Source organism: Malus domestica, chromosome 07 (genome assembly GCF_042453785.1).
Source record: "Malus domestica chromosome 07, GDT2T_hap1".
In the NCBI taxonomy this organism is placed as follows: Eukaryota; Viridiplantae; Streptophyta; class Magnoliopsida; order Rosales; family Rosaceae; genus Malus; species Malus domestica.
In genome coordinates this window covers 5487163-5506737 of record NC_091667.1, presented here as the reverse complement: position 1 = coordinate 5506737, position 19575 = coordinate 5487163, and the positions used below count along the sequence as shown (strand labels likewise).

The following is a 19575-nucleotide window of genomic DNA, read 5'->3' as shown; positions in this document are numbered from 1 at the left end:
TGAAAAGAATACCAAAAAACTTACTTGAATTTTGAAACAAATTCCACCCACACAGAAGCATACACAGCGAAATAAAGACTGCAACGACACAACGGAACTTGCTAAACCCACAAAACTCATTCAACAGGTAGAATGAATTTATCTCCTTTACTTGTCCGGTCGGTCAGTGTATTCTATCTTTGGAGCATCAGCAGCAGATACAAAAAACAAACTTATCTTATCCTAAACCCTGTTCCGAGGCATCAGAACATCCTACGACTGTACAAAACTACCAAGGCTGCATTCCGTAGATAATTCATCAGCCTAAACTTTCCAGATCCAAAAACCATGACAAACGCGGTATTTCTACTCAGGTTTCTTTGCGGATTCGGAATTTTCTTCCTTTTTAGACTTACTAAATGATCTTTGCGCTTCCAAGACCGGCAAATATGCTTCAGTTGTTTTTCTTACAGTGTCCTTGGTTGCCTTGTCAGACTCACGAGGGCTCGCCAGCTTCTTCTCAACGCCTTGGAACTTGGCAGTGGCCAAAGGAGCCGTCCCAACGTTCTTGTTAGAACTGGGTGCGTCAATTGTGAGCATTGAAACAGCATCCCGGGCGGCATACCATGAATGACCACAGGAAATACAGTCCAGCTGAAAAATGAATGAGAAAGTAAATTCCATTTGCAAGAAGGAAACAAGTGATATAGCTGTTACAATCTAAATAAATTACCCTTGAAACAACGTTCATGCATTAAGCTTAGGGACTGAAAAGCAAATGAGGCTACAGACATCCATGGCAATGTCATCTTTTAGTGAAAAAAAAAAATCAAATACTGGAAAGAGAACTCAATGACAGTTTGCCAGAACCAGAAAAAAAATTGGTAGATAGAGATAATCTATAAACATCTTTCATCCATCATCACCACCTACTTTTAGTCAGAATACAGATAATATCAAAAGTTTATGGACTGAAAAGTATGCAATTCAAACTTTGAACGTAGCCAGCAAAGCCGAACGCCTTGGCAAAATTAGGGGCGGTACAAGGCAACATTAGAAACCAAATAGAACAACTGATGTAGTGATCACAATGTGTAATTAAGCTGATCATAGGCTTTGATACACGCGTGATATCCAACGTTATAATTTAATGGGAAAAGTGGTTTTGAGTTGCCAAATCAATGCCACCAACCCATAGTTGATGCTTGCCTATAGAGTCTACACAGTAGTAGGTAAGAGACTTTCAGATTACTCAACTTAACCCCTACTCCGCTGTTGGTATGATACTACCAGAGACATCTTTTCTTTTTGGTATTTTCGTCGGACCTGGACTATTGCACACCAGACTTAGTCCTCAAACATTACCCGTTATTTTGTATGCTCCCAACAGTGTATAATCCCAGTTTAAAAAGAAAAATGTAGGGGCAAAAGCAATTGCCACTTGCCTTCAGACTCTGGTTGGTGACCATATCATATATTAATCTCTATATGCACAAACCTGATACCGAGCACTAATTCCTGCTTGAATAATGTCCCTAACTCCCACTTTGAACTCCAAGCATCTTGAGCAACGAGCATCAGTCATGAAATCAACAACGAGCACAGAACGTATATACTGCAGAGTGCAAGGTACTCAAAACCGACTACAGGTACAAATAAAATCACCTGCATACGCTCCCAATCATCAGGCTCCTTTGCTCTCTCCTCACCTGAAAAAAACCCATGAAAGCAAGAGCAACTATAGTATTATCCCTTTTGCATACACCAAGAGTTGGCCATAGCAACTACATCTTGTCTGATCGTACATGGATACTCAAAAGGTATCATGTCAAGAGGCCATACTCAACCTAGGGCAGATGGAAACACAGACGCATTTTACTCGATTCTCAACTGAGATCTTCACCAGTTGAACACCCATTTCAACCCAAACACCCAAATATCAAACATATCCATGATCTTTCACTATCCTCGATAAATGCTCCCCCCACCAGTTGAACAGCCTTGACAAACTTTTCTCTGATAAAAACCTTACATGGACATGAAAAGAAAGGAAGGGAAAAAAAGGACAACATCCAAAGATATAAGAGACATGTGTCTACTCGTGCAGCTGGCATACATACTTCCATCCCTCCTAAATTAGCAAACAGTAAGTTAGGCTAAAAAGGAAGAATTAGTCAGCAGAGATGTTACAAATATGTCCAGTGAGACCAAAAGCAGCTAAAGGAAACTGAATCTGATCAAAATCGAATAATTAATCTTCCTTGAGGAAAAATGGCAGACGAGACTAGATAAATATATAAAAGTTACACAAAAAGCAAACAAAAAACTATTTCAAATCGTTTTCACTTTGAAAACTAAAACCGACTAAAACGGAAAAAACAAATAATTATCAAACGACTCCTAAATTTCTATCTTCGTCCTGCTTTGCTTTATGTCGACTCGGAACAACTCAGTAAAATTATTCAGTGGGTTCTTATCGTGCAGCATGCTTCATTTCAGGCAAACTCCCTTCTCCTTCAATCAAAGAACTAACATGCTATTTCATGTCATTCAAAATTTGATCTACCGAACTACAAAATTGTTATGCACTCGTGGGGCATCGAAAGGGATTGTCAAACCAAACTGATTTTTCGCATTTTACTGTGATCACTGCGTTTGGCAATCTCCTTCAAACTAGTCCACGATTTTCTCCTCCGTTTGTTTAACGTGCTAGTTGTGTTTTCACCTATTGAGGTGGGACTGCTCTCAGGTTCAGCTGGTTTCTTGGTCGCTGAATTGTTTCTCCTTCTCTTCTTCCCTCCCAACAACAAAGTAATTCCAGTCTTCACCGCTGGAGTTGCAGGTGTATCCACGCTAGGAATCTCTGTGCCTGCTGAAGGAGCTACTTCATTAGCTTTACTAACCTCGTCTTCGCCTGCAGGAGTGTCGACCGTAGGAATCTCTCCGCCTGTGGAAGGAGCTATCTCATGCGCTTTACTAACCTCATCGCCTGCAGTGGTTTTCTTTGAGTTGACAAACTTCTTGGAGATGGACTTAGCGAGGTTCAGTTTCGAAGTTGTTTTGGCCTTAGGGGGGCATATCGTTTTCATATGTCCATTCGGAGTCCCTCTCTTCAAATTCTGATGTGAACAGAAGTGGCATGTATACACTACATTGTTTTGAGAGAAATTAATAAGTTTCTTACTTCGTCGTCGGGCCTTTGCTCTATTTTTCTCAATTCGAACAGTGCAGTTGAAGCCAGGCTGAAGAACTGTTTCACATCTGCAAAATAGTGAAACGCTGATCACAGGTCTGTACCTTTTAATATACTTTATAGTATCATTCATTTCAAAATGTATATTGTCCAATGTTATAAAACCTACAAGGCTACAACACACATTACACGCATCCAAAGACAAATTGATTCCAATAATTTTTTTCATGTAACGTAATGGCTGACTCATTTCAGAGTCAAAGTCATGGGAAGCTCTATGCTTATCTCAAAAGCACTTCAGTGTGTTTGAAAACATACATTCAAGGTGACATAAAATCCAAAACACGAAGGTTTACTAATATCTTTATTTGTGTTGTCACTGTTGCGTGCTAATAACACAAACAGGACAAGCCAGCATCAGTAAAGCAAAAAACGATACATGCCTCAGTCAGATTCATGTTTCATGCCAATACAGTATACAGTGCAAAACGAGTTAAGCGGACAAGAAAACCCTGCAATTGCGGTTCGTGAGAACTTTGTTAGGATTTTATCTATTCATGGGTTAACCAATAACAACCTTTCTGAAAATTAAAATAAACAAACATGTAGTTGATTAGGCTTTCAGGTTAGACGAGTCAGAATCCTATTCTCTCTCCACCCTTCGAGTCTAACATTCCATTAGATGTTTCTTAGTTTATATATCTGACTTTCGATGGTGAATCCTAGATGCATGTTGTTCCCGTATAACTATGTATCAATTAAGAATTTCAAAACTCCAACACGTTTAGCTACGCGACAAGAAACGCTACCCCCATTGCCATACCAAACAGTTTCAAACCTATCCAAACCAATAAGATTTCCATCTTTATGGTGTACCAAGCTTAATCAAGGCGGAATGTAACTTCAGTAAGCATCATGATTACAATCAATTATATTTGTGGAATGCAGGTATGGTTAAGCTAAATATGAGGCTGTATTATGAAATCATCCAAAAGATACGCAATCCCACGAAACTCAAGACTCCTTATAAAGATACGCAAGTCAATAATGTCTGTTATAGCTGGATTGGTTTGGTTCATTTTGGTAGAACGAATCTATCTCATTGGTTTCATAAATTTCTATTGCAATCCAATCCAAACGACTTGAATGAGACTAAAGCGAATAGCCCGTTTTCTTGTTTCTTTTTCTCTACAGCTCCAAGTCATGCCACATTCAAATAGCTAATTTTGTATCAGGGACAAATTAACTACTACAAACTATGCAAGCCTCTTAACACCGAAAACTATTAACGCAAGCAAGTGAATCAAAAGTGGCACAAACTTTCAATCACAAAAATATTACAATGATCATATGAAACCAATAGTTCACAATCCCACCTTAAAAGTGAGCAGTTCATGATCACTTCCGAACAGAAATCAAATCTTCCACCATTTTTTCACAACCAATCCTACAACATGCAAAACCCACAAAATTGAACTAAAAAGGCAATTAAATTTGCAATTAAATCCACTTATAACCACACCAAATTCAAATACGATAAACCCTCTTTTTCTTTTGCGGTTTTTCAATCAAGAATCTAAAGATTTTTGGCATACCTCTGGCAAGGGAAGAGAGAAGGTTCAGGGGGCACAACGATGGCCTCTTGGGCAGCGGCCAAGGTGCGCCCAAATAATGCACCCAGAGAAGGAACAGAAGCCTCCGCACCAGTCCACACAATGAGTCTCTGCAAGTGCTCGAGCTTCAGCGCGGCCTTGGCATTGATGGAGGAGCCGCCCTTGGTTTGCTTTTTCCCGGTCAATTCTCTCAGTGATATGTTGTTGGTAGACGCAAATGCGGTGTTTGGCACCCTCTTACCTCCTCCTCCTCCTCCTCCTCCTCCTCTCCTGCCCATGGCGATGCTTTGTTTTGGGGCGTTTTCTCTTTGGGGAATTTCTGTGAAAGAGAGCTTGTGGTTGCTGCGAGAGAAAGATTTGACGGAAGATTGATTCAGTCCCCTTCTCTTTAACATCACATCTCTGAATCAGCAAAAAAAAAAAAAAAAAAAAAAAAAAGAGGTTAAACCGTGCCGAATTTGAATTAAAATTGTACTGTGAAAGAAGAGGATTCGTGGGTTTTTCCTGTTACCTCTGTATTTTATCATCAAGTGGAGAAACTTAGAAACAAAAGCAGACCTCGGAACCTTTCCCAAACAAAGAAATTAGAATTTAGAATCTCCCAAGTCTGAAAACAAAACCAAATCAAATCCGAGGTTAGAAACCCCCAAAATCACAAAAACGAAATTCGAACACATAACCTATTTTTAGAATATAATATGCAAAACACAAAATTACCACCCAAATCAGGAGAACTCACAGAAGACAGTACCTTTTATAAGCTAATTTTTTTTTTTAATCGATTCCTCCCAATTTTAGTAAACACAGGTATAATCCGTAATAGGAATCAGATTCCTTATTCTCATTCCAATTACGGGTTAGTAAACACGCTATAACATCCTATATATTGCCGTTCTCCCTACTAATTTCTCAAAATTAAAACCCTAAATATAAAAAAATTCCCCAAGTTGTAAATCTCTAATTCGAACCCTAATTCAAAAGCCCTACATCGTAAATCCCAAATTCGTTTTATAAATACGAAATTGCTTGCCTTAAATGGCTTGAACAACAGCTAAAAGGATTACAAACAAAAAAAATTCCGTAAGTTGTAAATCTCTAATTTGAAACCTAGTTCAAAATCTCTACATCGTAAATCCCAAATTGGTTTTATAAATTTGAAATTGCTTACCCTAAATGGCTTGAACAACAGTTAAAAGGATTACAGGTGGCTTCAATAACGGCGGCGTTAAAGGCTGCAAACAAAACCTACAAAATCAGAAAAACAACAAAGAAAACCTAACAAAACTAAATTTACATACATATGAAATCCATATTTAAATACGACTGTGAAACCAAACAAACCCTAAATTTACAAACCCTAATCTAGTATTCGTAAATTAAATTTCACAAACCCTAAATTAAATTTCAAACCCTAAATTAATTCCCATATTTATTTACCTGTGTGTGAATCTGAGAGAGAGAATCGCGTGAGAGACTCCTGAGAGAGAGAATCACGAGAGAGAGTCTCGGGAGAGAGACCAGTGGCTGTGGCTCTGTGTTGTCACTGTCGTGAAGGAAGGCTCCACCGTCGGTGAGAGACAGCGGTGGATCCGTGTGGTGGAGTGCCAATGACTGGCCGGAGTTGGTTTTGAGAGTCTCGACAGAGAGGAGGAGAGGGCTGTCTCTTTGGCTATGAGCTGAGAGACTGAGTGAGAAAGAAATGAAATCGAACTCGACGGGGAGAAAGCCTAACAAGGAATGGACGGCATAGATAAATTTGAAACAATCCAACGGTTCAAATTAACTCTAACTATAATTAAAAATAATAATATATATTATTATATGTGTAAATATATATATATATAATTGTTGTAAACATTCCTAGTTTAAGTATGATTGTGTAAATCCTAGATAAGATTTGATTCTAGTTATCATTTCCTATTACAACTTGTATTACTTGGAGGAGAAGGAATATCTTCTCTCCCTTTACTACTATAAATAAAGGCACAATGTAGGAGGGATAACAACACACACATTCCCCTACAATTCTACAAACACACATCTCTCTCCTCTCTCTCTCTGCCGCCGGCCCTAGTCCCTCTGTCAGATAAAATAGACCACAACACGTTATCAGCACGCTCCTACCGCTGCGCTTAGGAATCTGACGTTGGAAATTTTTTCTGCATCAAACCAGTTCATCCATATCATCACGCAATCAGGTTCTTTCCAAACAACGGCTTTTAACTCGATATTTTGCAAGCCCTGATAGCATGAACATTCACCACGATGCATGACCCAACTTTACGTTTTACGTATTTTAGATTCTATGTAAATTGTGTATGCTTCATAATCAAAATTGCTACAATTATGTGAATTTGATATTTGTCATGAATTGAATCTTACATATGTACATGCATTGAAACTATTATTTGCATATGCATCAACGTAAATATGTGATTCATTAAAATTATACATGCATATAATATAATTGAATTGAAAAAAAAAAAAAAAAAACATTTTTTTGCGATTGGGATATGAGTTCTTTCGAACCCGTGACCACCATCCTGCAGATGGGGTATCACACGCAAATCAGAGAGCATTCAGCTCTCCTTGTTCCCAGAAACCCACGGAGCCAAGCACCAAAAACCCAAAATCCCGACACCCTTCATCGTGTCCCCCGATCATGGAGTGGCCTGCAGCCACAACCACGAACCTATTGGTTCTTGCTATAAACGACCTGAAGTCGTCCCATGTCGGTAATTGAACCGAGATTCACCGAAATCTCGTCGGAATTTTTTTTTTTGAAAAATTCGATTTCAATTTTTTTTAGGGTTTTATAGTTGTTGAAACGTTGAGATTTTCTTATCTCTGTGATTGTCCACGACAACCATGACTCACCCCAAGTCCCAACAACCCCGACGCCGTCAAAATTTTCCGGCTTTCTTCTTCGGCATCGCACACCCAGCACGGCTGGGATTTCTTTTGGGTCTCTTTCCCGAACCCTATTGGGCTCCAGCCTCTCGGCCCGTGTAACAAAAGAAAAAAACAGTTTTTTTTGCTGGGCTCGCTTGCAGCGGCCCAGCCCACAAAGAAAACAATTTGTTTTTTTTATTTTCCTGGGCTCGCCTGCAGCGGCCCATACCGAAAAAAAAGAGAAATTTTTTTTAGGGCTGCACACAGCAGCCCATTCCCTTCTCACCCCGTGGGCCTGCAGCCTACACCCGGGGGTCCTCGGCTTATATTTTTAGGCCCCGAGATTTTATTATTTAATTTTTTTTTTTTAAATAATATGGGTTTTTTATATTTTCACCCACACTTTAATTTGGCCCCGAAGACCACAAATAAATTAATTCACTTATCATTATACAATATTTCTGCATATATTCTTTGCATATTTGTTTGCATATATATTTGTGTTTGCCTGCAGGAATATATGAACCTGAAGTTCATAATTACTTTGAAACCCGAAGTTTCTTATACACATGCCTTGTTAGAAAACCCGAAGTTTTCACTTAAATATATCACCCATGAAAACCCGAAGTTTTTCATGCAAAATTAAACCAATACATGTCTATTAGAACCTATATGTTCTACTCCTATGTGAATGGATTGATTTTTCTCCATTACACTAACCACATCTTGTCCATCTATTTTGTGATAGGAACATGTCGAATTTGAACAAACTCGACTTCACCGCTTTGGAGGTTTCTGGAAGGAACTACCTCAAGTGGGTTCAAGATGTGAAGCTCCACCTCACTGCAAAGAACTTGCGTCCTGCTATTGAAGAAGCAACAGATAACCCTGTTGGCGAGGCTGAAAAAGCCACTGCTATGATCTTCATCCGAAGACATATCCATGACGCTCTACAAACTGAGTACCTTGCTGAGGAGGATCCACGTGCATTATGGGTCGCTTTGGCTGATCGTTTCGATCACCAAAATGACATATTCTTGCCTGAAGCAAGACACGACTGGCAGCACTTGCGCTTCCAAGACTTTAAGTCTGTGAATGAATATAATTCTGAAGTTTGTCGAATCCGATCACTTCTCAAGTTTTGCAATGAAACTTTGACTGAAGATGATCTCCTGGAGAAGACCTACTCGACCTTCTCTGCTTCTAATATTGTCCTGCAGCAACAATATAGAGCTCAGAAGTTCACTAAGTTCTCGGATTTGATCTCTGTTTTACTTCTTGCTGAAAAGCAGAACCACCTGTTGATGAAGAATCATCAAGCTCGACCTACTGGGGCTACTGCTGTGCCTGAAGCACATTATAGCACTAATCAGCACCCAAAACGCCAAAAGAGGCGTGGTAAGGGCGGCCAGAAGCCATCCCACCAAGGTCAACAGAGCCAAGGCCCATCCAAGGGAGGAAACAAAGCCCAGAAGCACCCAAACCTCGCTCCCAAGGCCCCGAACTTCAAGAATAAGGGCAAAGCACCTGCCACAATGAATGACGATATGTACTATCGTTGTGGTTCCAAGGACCATTGGTCCCGTATTTGCCGTGCTCCCAAGAAGGTTGTGGATGCATATCATTCTCGTCGTACGAAGTTTGAATCAAACTTCCTGAAAGTGGACGAACCGGAGACTACAAAGATGGAGGTTTCTGATTTTCAGGAGGATACCACTCCTATGGAAGATTATAATCTTAGACATAGACTTATTTTTCAGTTAAAATAAGACAATTGGGGCCGAATTCCACCTTGTGGCCGAACCCCACCTTGTTTTTTGGTTGATTTTGAACAATTTTCCTTTATATTTTGGATTATTAGTTGGCGATTTATTTTGGATATTAAGTTTTTTCCTTGAATAAATGATATTATTTTGAATTGATACTTGTTTTTATAAACTTTTATGCATGTGACCGATTCAAATTAATTTTTCATTCTAGGTATGACTAGTGGGAAAGTTAGTTGTCTGGCAGATAGTGCAACCACGCATACTGTTTTGCGTGAACGCATCTATTTCACTAACTTCGTACCTAAGAATGCACCTCTGACAACCCTCTCAGGCCCATCCAACCTGATCGAAGGATACGGTAAGGCACGTATAATGTTGTCCAATGGTACAATCTTGACCATTGCTGAGGCACTCTATTCTCCACGTTCCGGAAGAACGTTACTAAGTTTCAAGGACATTAGAGATAACAATTACTACGCTGAAACCCACGTAGAAAACGGAGTTGAATTTCTGTGCGTAACTTCCTACGAATATGGCCAGAAGCGTATTCTAGAGAAGATGGAGCGTAACCCGAGTGGTCTGTATACTACGACCATACGCCCCATAGAATGCCACTATGTGGCCGGCCCTACCACAGGGACCGCGCACGAAATTACACTTTGGCATGATCGTTTGGGACATCCTGGACGAATAGCGATGCGCCGTATCCTCAAAACTTCACACGAGCATCCACTAACCCGAAGCTTAGGTTCGATCCATGAAATTGCATGTCAAACATGTTCTATGGGAAAGCTTATTACTAAGCATTCTTATGACAAGATTCGTTCGAATCCTCCCATTTTTCTACAACGGATTCAGGGGGACATTTGTGGACCGATTCAACCTCCCTGCGGACCATTTAGATATTTTATGGTTTTGGTTGACGCTTCTACACGTTGGTCACACGTGTGCTTGTTGTCCACAAGGAACGCTGCATTCTCCAAACTGTTGGCTCAGGTTATCAAGCTCAGGGCTCACCACCCTGATTATCCGATCAAATCTATTCGATTGGATAATGCTGGAGAATTCACATCTAAAACTTTTGATGACTATTGCATGTCGGTTGGGGTTGAAGTTGAACATCATGTACCCCATGTTCACACCCAGAATGGCCTGGCAGAGGCTTTCATTAAGCGTTTACAAATGATTGCTCGATCGTTGGTCATACGTACCAAGCTCCCGATCGCTGCTTGGGGCCATGCAATATTGCACGCAGCAAAGTTGGTCCGCCTGAGGCCTGTTGCGACACAACCATTTAGTGCCCTTCAGTTGGTCACCGGATGCGAACCCGACATATCGCATCTGCGCGTTTTTTGTTGTGCGGTCTATGTGCCGATCTCGCCGCCCTTACGTACAAAAATGGGGCCTCAGCGAAGGATGGGAATCTATGTCGGATATGATTCTCCTTCGATTATTCGTTACTTAGAACCTTTGACAGGCGATCTGTTTACCGCTCGTTTCGCGGATTGTCACTTCTATGAGACAGTCTTCCCGTCGTTAGGGGGAGATAAGAACGTCAACGTTCCTAATGAACGACGCGAATTATCGTGGACAACTCCCACTTTGTCTCATTTAGATCCCTGCACCGCTCAGTCTGAAGCTGAAGTGCAGTGCATATTAGATCTCCAGAGCATAGCTCAGAGCATGCCAGATGCTTTCACCGATCTAGCGCGCGTGACAAGATCACATATTCCAGCTGCGAATACGCCTGCAAAGATGGATGTACCAAATGTACGACGGACTACCCTCCTGGAAGCCCGGGACGCCAATTCTGGTGATCCACGTACATTAGCGGCTAGCCAATCATCTGCCCCTACACAAAAGCGTGGCAGACCCCTTGGTTCAAAGGATTCACACCCCCGGAAGAGGAAAACCACGGCACAAGGTCCTGAAGAGCCTACCGTGAATCCGACTATCGCTTACTCATTTTACCCAACTCATGAGGAAATTCTAGATTATGGAAGCGTCCTTGAAGAGACGAATCCTCCTCCCGAGAATCGTGAGATTTCGGTCTATTATGCTAGCTTAGATGATGTGTGGCGTAGAAATGAGATGATTGTCGACGATGCATTAGCATTTGCAGTAGCTACTGAGATCATGTTGAACGATGACATTGAACCGCGTTCCGTTGATGAATGTCGACGTAGAGCTGATTGGTCAAACTGGAAACAAGCAATCCAAGTCGAACTTGATTCACTTGCGAAACGTAAGGTGTTTGGACATGTAGTTCCTACTCCTCCACATGTGAAGCCCGTTGGCTACAAGTGGGTTTTCGTTCGGAAGCGTAATGAGAAGAACGAAATTGTGCGTTACAAAGCTCGTCTTGTAGCACAAGGTTTCTCACAACGCCCCGGGATTGACTATGACGAAACTTACTCACCCGTTATGGATGTGATTACTTTTCGATACCTTATCAGTTTGGTAGTTTCCGAAAAACTGGATATGCAGCTGATGGACGTAGTAACCGCGTATCTCTATGGGGATCTTGATACGGAAATTTATATGAAAGTTCCCGAATGACTTACATTGACTGGTTCAAATATTTCCAAACCCCGGAACACGCTCTCAATTCGGCTGAGGCGTTCACTATACGGTTTGAAACAATCCGGAAGAATGTGGTATAACCGTTTAAGTGAGTATTTGACTAGTCAGGGATATGTGAATAACGAACTATGCCCTTGTGTGTTCATTAAGAAGTCACATTCCGGATTTTCGATTGTTGCAGTATATGTCGATGACATGAATCTCATCGGAACTCCTGAAGAGCTCGCGAGAACTGCTTCGCACCTGAAGTCGGAATTTGAGATGAAAGATCTAGGTAAGATTCGATACTGTCTCGGCCTTGAGATAGAGCATTGTTCGGATGGAATCCTAGTACATCAATCGAACTACACCCAGAAGGTGTTGCGCCGTTTTAATGAGGATAAAGCGAAGTCTTCGAGTACTCCTATGGTCGTTCGTACGCTAGATGCAAAGCGAGATCCCTTCCGTCCGAAGAAGGATGATGAAGAGATTTTGGAGCCTGAAGTTCCTTATCTAAGTGCGATAGGCGCTTTATTGTACTTAGCTCAATGCACTAGACCCGACATCTCCTTCGCTGTTAATCTTTTGGCAAGATACAGCAATGCACCAACACGCAGACATTGGACTGGCGTGAAAGACATTTTCCGTTACCTTAAGGGTACTACGGATTTGGGCTTATTCTATCCCTACGAATCCTCGAGTGATGCCGCACCCTATGCTCATCGGGTTGATTCTCGCCTTGTTGGTTATGCCGACGCTGGATACTTATCTGATCCGCACAAGGCGCGTTCTCAAACGGGTTATGTCTTTACCGTTGGAGGCACCGCAATATCTTGGAGGTCAACTAAACAGACCTTAGTTGCCACTTCGTCTAACCATGCTGAAATTCTCGCCTTACATGAAGCAACTCGGGAATGCTTTTGGTTGAGAGCAGTAGTGGGCCATATTCGAAGCTCCTGTGATCTTCATCCCGCCGTTAATGCCCCGACGACGATTTTTGAAGACAACGCAGCTTGCATCGAACAGCTCAAGAAGGGTTACATCAAAGGAGACAACACCAAGCATATTGCGCCGAAGTTCTTCTTTACACATCAACAACAAGAGCATCAGAAGATTGAAGTCACGCAAATCCGATCACAAGACAATCTGGCCGACCTCTTCACCAAATCACTACCGAAGGCGACGTTTCAGAAGCTTGTTCATGGAATTGGTATGCGTAAACTTTCTGAGTTGTAACTTTGCTATTTCTCTGTGGAATTATGTCAAACTCAGGGGGAGTATCTTCTAGATACTTGCTTGATCTTAATGTACTCTTTTTCCCTACGATTAGGAGCATTTTTCCCACTGGGTTTTTGCTACCTAACTAGGTTTTAACGAGGCACCCACCTTGGGCTGGTCATATCCCTGATGACGTCCTGTAGACGTTTCTTTTGACTTTGCATTTCTCACGCATTTTTCCTTAGACTATGGATTTTGTCCCTACTTGGGTTTTTGCCATAGCCTTAGGGTTTTTTAGTGAGACTTACTACTTATGCAAGTTCCTACCTTATTGAGAATAAGCGTTGTTCCTTGGAATCAATGCCGACGAGTCGACTTCCTCAACTTCTGCATGATGCTGAATCTACCTTGAGTATTTACCCACTCAAGGGGGAGTGTTGTAAACATTCCTAGTTTAAGTATGATTGTGTAAATCCTAGATAAGATTTGATTCTAGTTATCCTTTCCTATTACAACTTGTATTACTTGGAGGAGAAGGAATATCTTCTCTCCCTTTACTACTATAAATAAAGGCACAATGTAGGAGGGATAACAACACACACATTCCCCTACAATTCTACAAACACACATCTCTCTCCTCTCTCTCTCTGCCGCCGGCCCTAGTCCCTCTGTCAGATAAAATAGACCACAACAATAATAATAATTAAAAATGTATATTTTCGGTGGGAAGACAATCCCCGATTCCCATACCTAAATTTCGGTATTAGTTCGGGATAGCATACCGAAAATTTTGGGAAAATCGGTTTGGGATATTTTTGGTTTGGGATCGGTATTTTTTCGGTTTGGTTAGGGATTTTTGGGAATTTTTTTCACCCCTAATGATGATGATGATCATAATAATAATAATAGAGCAAAAGACTATTTACTACCCTTATGTTTCGTGATTTTTAACATTTAGTACGTCAAGTTTTTTTTGTCCCAGAGTCATACCTAAAGTGTAAATTTTGGGACAATCTTATACATTCGTTAGTCAAACTGTTAAGTCTCTCGTTAACTGTGACGTGACGCCCATGTGAACAATGACTAAGCGTCACGTGTCATCCATGTGGAAATTTAAAAAAAAAAAAAAAAATATATATATATATATATATATATTAAAAAAAGAACCTTCATCTTCCCAAAATCCAACCCGTGCCCACCCTCCCATCACCATCTTCAACTCCACGCTCAGGAAGTAGAAGAAGAAGAAGAAGGAAAAACAAAAAAAAAAAAACCCAGAAGAAGGAGGAAGAAGAAAAAAAATACGAATCTGCCCAGAAGAAGAAGAAGAAGAAGGAGGAGGAGGAGGAAGAAGAAAAAAAAATGAAAAAAGAAAAACGAATATGCCCATAAGAAGAAGAAAAAAAAAAAGGAATCTGCCCAGAAAAAGAATGAGGAGGAAGAAGAAGAAGGAGGAGGAGGAGGAAAAAGAAGGAAAAAAAAAACGAATCTGCCTAGAAGAAGAAGAAGGAAAAAGAAGAAAAAGAAAAAAGAAAAAAAAAACGAATCTGCAACCCAGAAGAAGAAGAAGAAGAAGAAGGAAGAAGAAAAAAAAAAACGAATCTGCAACCCATAAGAAGAAGGAAAAGGAAGAAAGAAAAAAAAACGAATCTGCAACCCAGAAGAAGAAGAAGAAGAAGAAGAAGGAGGAAAAAGAAGGAAAAAAAAGAAAGAAAAAAAAGAAAAAAAACGAATCTGCAACCCAGAAGAAGAAGAAGAAGAAGAAGGAAAAAGAAGAAAAAGAAGGAGAAAAAAAAAAAAAACCAACCCAGTTCGTCCACCCCCTAAAACCCAACCCCCTGCAACCCAGAAGAAGAAGAAGACGACGAAGAAGGAGGAGGAGGAAGAACAAGAAGAAGAAAAAAAAAATTCTGCAACCCAGAAGAAGAAGGAAGAAGAAGAAAAAAAAAACCGAACCCAGTTCGTCCACCCCTTGCAGCCCAAAAGAAGAAGGAGGAGGAGGAAGAAAAAAAAAAGTACATGATTTTTTTTTTTTAAAAATTTGGGCGGGAAAAAAAAATATAAGGTACATGGTTATGGGAAAAAAATTTGGGCGGGAAATTTTTTTTTTGAACCCCTAAAAAAAATCCACGTGGTGCCCAGTCATTGTCCACATGGGCACCACGTCACAGTTAACGGAAGACTTAACAGTTTGACTAACAGATGTATGAGACTGTTCCAAAATTTACACTTTAAGTATGACTCTGGGACGAAAAAAAACTTGATGTACTAAATGTTGAAAACCACAAAACTTCAGGGTAGTAAACAGAGTTTAACCCATAATAATAATAATAATAATAATAATCAATGATGATGATGATGATGATGATGATAATAATAATCTCTATTAATTAATAAAACCCTTTTTGTCAACCAAAAGAGAGTGAAAATACAAATTAGTCTTCTATCACACAAAAAAAGGGCAATAATGTAATTTCACAGGTCTAAATTTTACTGTTTTTTATTGAAACCTCACCTACATGTGATGTTAACATAGCTCCAATATTAAAAAATAAAAATAAAAATTTCCCATTTCCCACATTCTCTATCACTCTCTTCCTCTCTCCTTCTATTTCAAAAACAAAAATAAAAATTTTTCTTACACACTTTGTGTGTGATCATATGCTAGAGAGATAATCCATTTGAACCGTATTTTGTAAATCACATGATGTTTCATTGATGACTATTTTTCTTTTTTTAAATCATTAAAGAAAGAATTCAACCATCAATTGTCACATCATGTCTCTACAAACTATGATCTAAAAAATTTGTCTCCCTAGCATTTTTCGAAGGGTTAAGTGGAAATAAACTAACAATGGGCTGGAAAGTCATCAAACGTTTATCATTATAATATTTTCCTTTAGTGTGTAGGGTTTAGGTCATCAAACACTAGTGTTAACGAATGTCAAATTTTAAAATATTAGGTAGTTATTTGAAATAAAATTGGAATAAGAACTAAAAATGTATGGCGCCCATATAAAAAAGGGAGGATAGTATCATTCATTTGCTCATTTTTACTTCTTACACACTCTTATTAATTTTTGGTCATTGATCTTCAATTAATTCGATCTGACTCCCAATTATTGAGAGTAGTGTGTGAGAAATAAAAATAGACGTGTGAATGACACTACCAAAAAAGGGAATGTCATTCCAAATTTTGTAGGAATGACATTTCTTGACGGGGTGGGATTGGAGAAGGAGAATGGGAATTAACTTTATATATCAAAATTGCATTCACATTTTTTATTGATGAAAAGTGAACTAGTTTTTTTTATAATGATTCATTAGTGGAATATATAGAGAGGGAAGGAGAGTGTGTAGCATAAAATAGAGTGGCGCGATGATTGTTATTAATGCAAGGTGAGAATCAACAGATTCATTAATCCAATCTACAACAATATCGGGTTCCAGACCATTCAACGGAATCAAAATACAGAGTGGGATTTTGGACCACTCAACGGAATTCGAACATGATATGATTCCGGACCACTCAACGGAATCTCGGAGTAAAAGGGATTCTGGACCACTCAACGAAATCTGAGTGGATACGATTCTGAACCACTCAACCGAATCACAGAGTATGAGAGATTTTGGAAATCACAGAGTATAACGGATTTCGGACCACTCAACAAAATTGTGGAGTATAAGGGATTTCAGACCACTCAACAATTCAACGGAACCCCAACGAACTCAGTTTCGAACCATTCAATGAAACTAAGCGGAAGTCCAAGAAACATATCAACGGCTCGAAGAAATAAGACATGATTCAAGTTACTCAATTTACAAAAGCTAAACAAAATGAAACAAAACACAAGCACTAAATTTAAAATGGATCAATGAAGCGAGAAGTGAAACAATATCGAAGCAACAAATCCGCATGACAATGGGTTAAGGTCTGCTACTAGCCCTCACATTTCACAAACAATTCAACATGCACTTCAAATGACATTTCACAAATATTTCCAATGTACAAGTCAAATCACATTTCATAAAATAGATCGATGGCTAAATGAAAAAAATCACATTTAAGAAGAAATCACATTTATAAAATCAAATCATATCCACAAAGAATACATAAGAATCTCAGGGTAATAACCATTACCACATATATTAAAGTCACTCACTTGGAGTCCGCGCTACGACTCCTAGCATAATTATTGAGGCGTCCACACGAACGTCGCCAAGAACAAATATCAATTCTTGTCTCAGAACTTTAACGATACAACCCATAATTTCATGTTCTATACATCCTCCAAGACATTGTAAAAGAATTAGGAATGCATTGACCAAAAGTCAACCGGTTGTCAACCATCAATAGTAGGGTCCACAACCCTACGTAACTTGAACTGGAAGATCTGCGCATCGGATTTTTGATCTGTAACTTTCTAAGGTCCTCATTATGGTTCTAGAACAACATATTAAAATTTCGTCACGATCCAACAGTTGGATCTCCACCAATCGCAAATTCAAGTGGCGGTTAACTAGGTGGTCAACTCTGAACTTACGTTAAAACATCGGTATGTCACTAAACGAATTAGGGGCATCGATATTAGCTTGGGGGGAGGTCTTGGGCGAAAACCTGAAAAGTCCACAAAAGTTAATGCAAGGAATATTCGAGCCAAATGGTAGCTGCAGATGTCCTGAAACTCGGAAAGAGGAGAACATGTTAGCACCTGTTTGAAAGCCAAATGGTGGCTGCAGATGTCCTGAAACTCGATGGAAAGTCTCAAAGCTTTTAGAATGTTAGTTAATGGCCCTTTTTTTATTTTCGTGATCCAAAGCTCATTTTTAAGCTAGAGAAAAAAGGAAGGTCGACCTGGTGTTGATCAAATGGTTAGAATCGGGAGGTGTGTGGTGACGTGTATGCTCAAGCAAGGAAGAGAGAGTTCCAGAGAAAGTGAGGGAAGATTGAAAGAAAAAGAAAGACGGGAGAGAGAGAAGCCGGAGAAATCTAGAGAAGTGGAAAACGGTATGTGGGTCCCACGTGGCACACAACCCCATCTAACATGTGTTCCAAACGGCGAAATTATCAAAATGTCCTCGAAGTTTAAAGGTTCGTAAAAATTTCACTATATCTCTAAATTTAACTCTGTTTGCGTTCACGAGTTCGCATCGACGAGTACTATCTAAAAATGCCAGGAAACATGAAAAATATGAAAGGATCAGTTATGACCTCTAAGAATCCTATTTAATCCATTAGGGTCGTTTTCGTCTTTTCACACATTTAAAAAAAATTATACATTGCAAGTATAAACTTTTCGAAAATAGGAAGGTCGACCTGCTGTTGTTTTTTAGATCAAATGGTTAGCATCTTGAGGTGTGTGGTTATGTGTGTGCTCGAGCAAGGAAGATAGGGTTTTAGAGAGAGTGAAGGAGAGTGAAAGAAAAAGAAAAACGGGAGAGAAGGAAGCCTAGAGAAATCCAGAGAAGTGGGAAACGGTCTGTGGGTCCCACGTGGCACACAGCCTAACGTAACATGTGTTCCAAATGAGAAAATTACCAAAATGCCCTTGAAGTTTAAAGGTACATATTTTCTTCGCTATACCTTCCAATTTGACTCCGCTTGCGCTCATGCGTTCGTATCGACGAGTACTGTTAAAAAATGCCAGGAAACATGGAAAATATGAAAGAATTGGTTACAATATCTAAGAATCCTGTTTAATCCATTAGGGGCGTTTTCATCTTTTCAAACTTATTCTCATAAAATTGAGCATTAGTTTTTTAACTTTGACCGAATTGGAGTTGACTTTTGAATAAAAAATTCGTGAGTATTGATCCCTAAACTTATTATAATGTGATTGACCAAAAGAAATTTTTGGTGTAATGTGGAGCAATGGTCATTTTGGCCAACTCTGTTAGAACTTCCATAAAAAATAAAGGATTTAAAGAGACAAAAAATTGATAGAAGTTCTAAACGGAGTTAGTCAAAATGACCATTGCTCGACATTATAATAAGTTCAGGGACCAATCTCACATATTTTTTAGTTTAGGTACGCTCCAGTTAAGCTAAAGTTCAAGGACCATTACTTCAATTACCTCATTTATTCTCTTCTTTTTCTTTTCCCTCCTGTTAACGTAAGACTCGAGACAATGACTAATAGAGGTGTGGAAGTGATGGAAAAATCAATGTTTGAATACAACAGTGAGACAAAAGAACTCTGGATACTAAAAGCTGAAAATTAGAGAAACTTCAAGGTAGTAAAACGAAAATTGCCTGTGGGTTCCCAACCAATTGCAGCAACAAATTTGGGATGTTAAATGTTCAAAGAAGGGAGAGTGGAGATGAAAGAAGGAACAAAATACCAAGAGA

General features: G+C 39.6%; 2 protein-coding genes across 4 annotated transcripts; both read right to left on the bottom strand.

Moving 5' to 3' along the window:
• LOC139197332 (protein REPRESSOR OF VERNALIZATION 1-like) lies at positions 1–1839 on the bottom strand. The gene is made up of 3 exons (XM_070824530.1): positions 1645–1839; positions 1478–1541; positions 1–633 (listed from the first exon to the last, which is right to left on the bottom strand). Exons 1-3 carry the CDS (start codon positions 1701–1703, stop codon positions 346–348), a joined length of 411 nt encoding a protein of 136 aa, XP_070680631.1. The 5' UTR covers positions 1704–1839; the 3' UTR covers positions 1–345.
• Positions 1840–2213: 374 nt separating this feature from the next.
• On the bottom strand, positions 2214–6513 carry LOC103420576 (uncharacterized). Of its 3 annotated transcripts, none has more exons than XM_029105331.2 (5): positions 6223–6513; positions 5954–6017; positions 5297–5392; positions 4768–5187; positions 2214–3240 (listed from the first exon to the last, which is right to left on the bottom strand). In XM_029105331.2, exons 4-5 carry the CDS (start codon positions 5178–5180, stop codon positions 2592–2594), a joined length of 1062 nt encoding a protein of 353 aa, XP_028961164.2. In that variant the 5' UTR covers positions 5181–5187; positions 5297–5392; positions 5954–6017; positions 6223–6513; the 3' UTR covers positions 2214–2591. The 3 variants fall into 3 exon arrangements, with proteins under 3 accessions (XP_028961164.2, XP_028961162.2, XP_070680630.1); XM_029105329.2 differs by having other exon boundaries at positions 5954–6030; positions 6223–6485; XM_070824529.1 differs by lacking the exon at positions 5954–6017 and having other exon boundaries at positions 6223–6486.
• Between the last annotated feature and the right edge of the window lie 13062 nt (positions 6514–19575).

Excerpts from the sequence above, each read along its gene's own strand:
- LOC139197332 (XM_070824530.1), bottom strand. The coding sequence starts at position 1,703 with ATGGGTTTTTTTCAGGTGAGGAGAGAGCAAAGGAGCCTGATGATTGGG. Across the intron at positions 1,542-1,644 it reads ATGATTGGGAGCGTATGCAG|ATGCTTGGAGTTCAAAGTGG; the intron begins GTGATTTTATTT and ends TCGTTGCTCAAG. Across the intron at positions 634-1,477 it reads GAATTAGTGCTCGGTATCAG|CTGGACTGTATTTCCTGTGG; the intron begins GTTTGTGCATAT and ends TTCATTTTTCAG.
- LOC103420576 (XM_029105331.2), bottom strand. The coding sequence starts at position 5,180 with ATGTTAAAGAGAAGGGGACTGAATCAATCTTCCGTCAAATCTTTCTCT. Across the intron at positions 3,241-4,767 it reads TCTCTCTTCCCTTGCCAGAG|ATGTGAAACAGTTCTTCAGC; the intron begins GTATGCCAAAAA and ends ACTATTTTGCAG.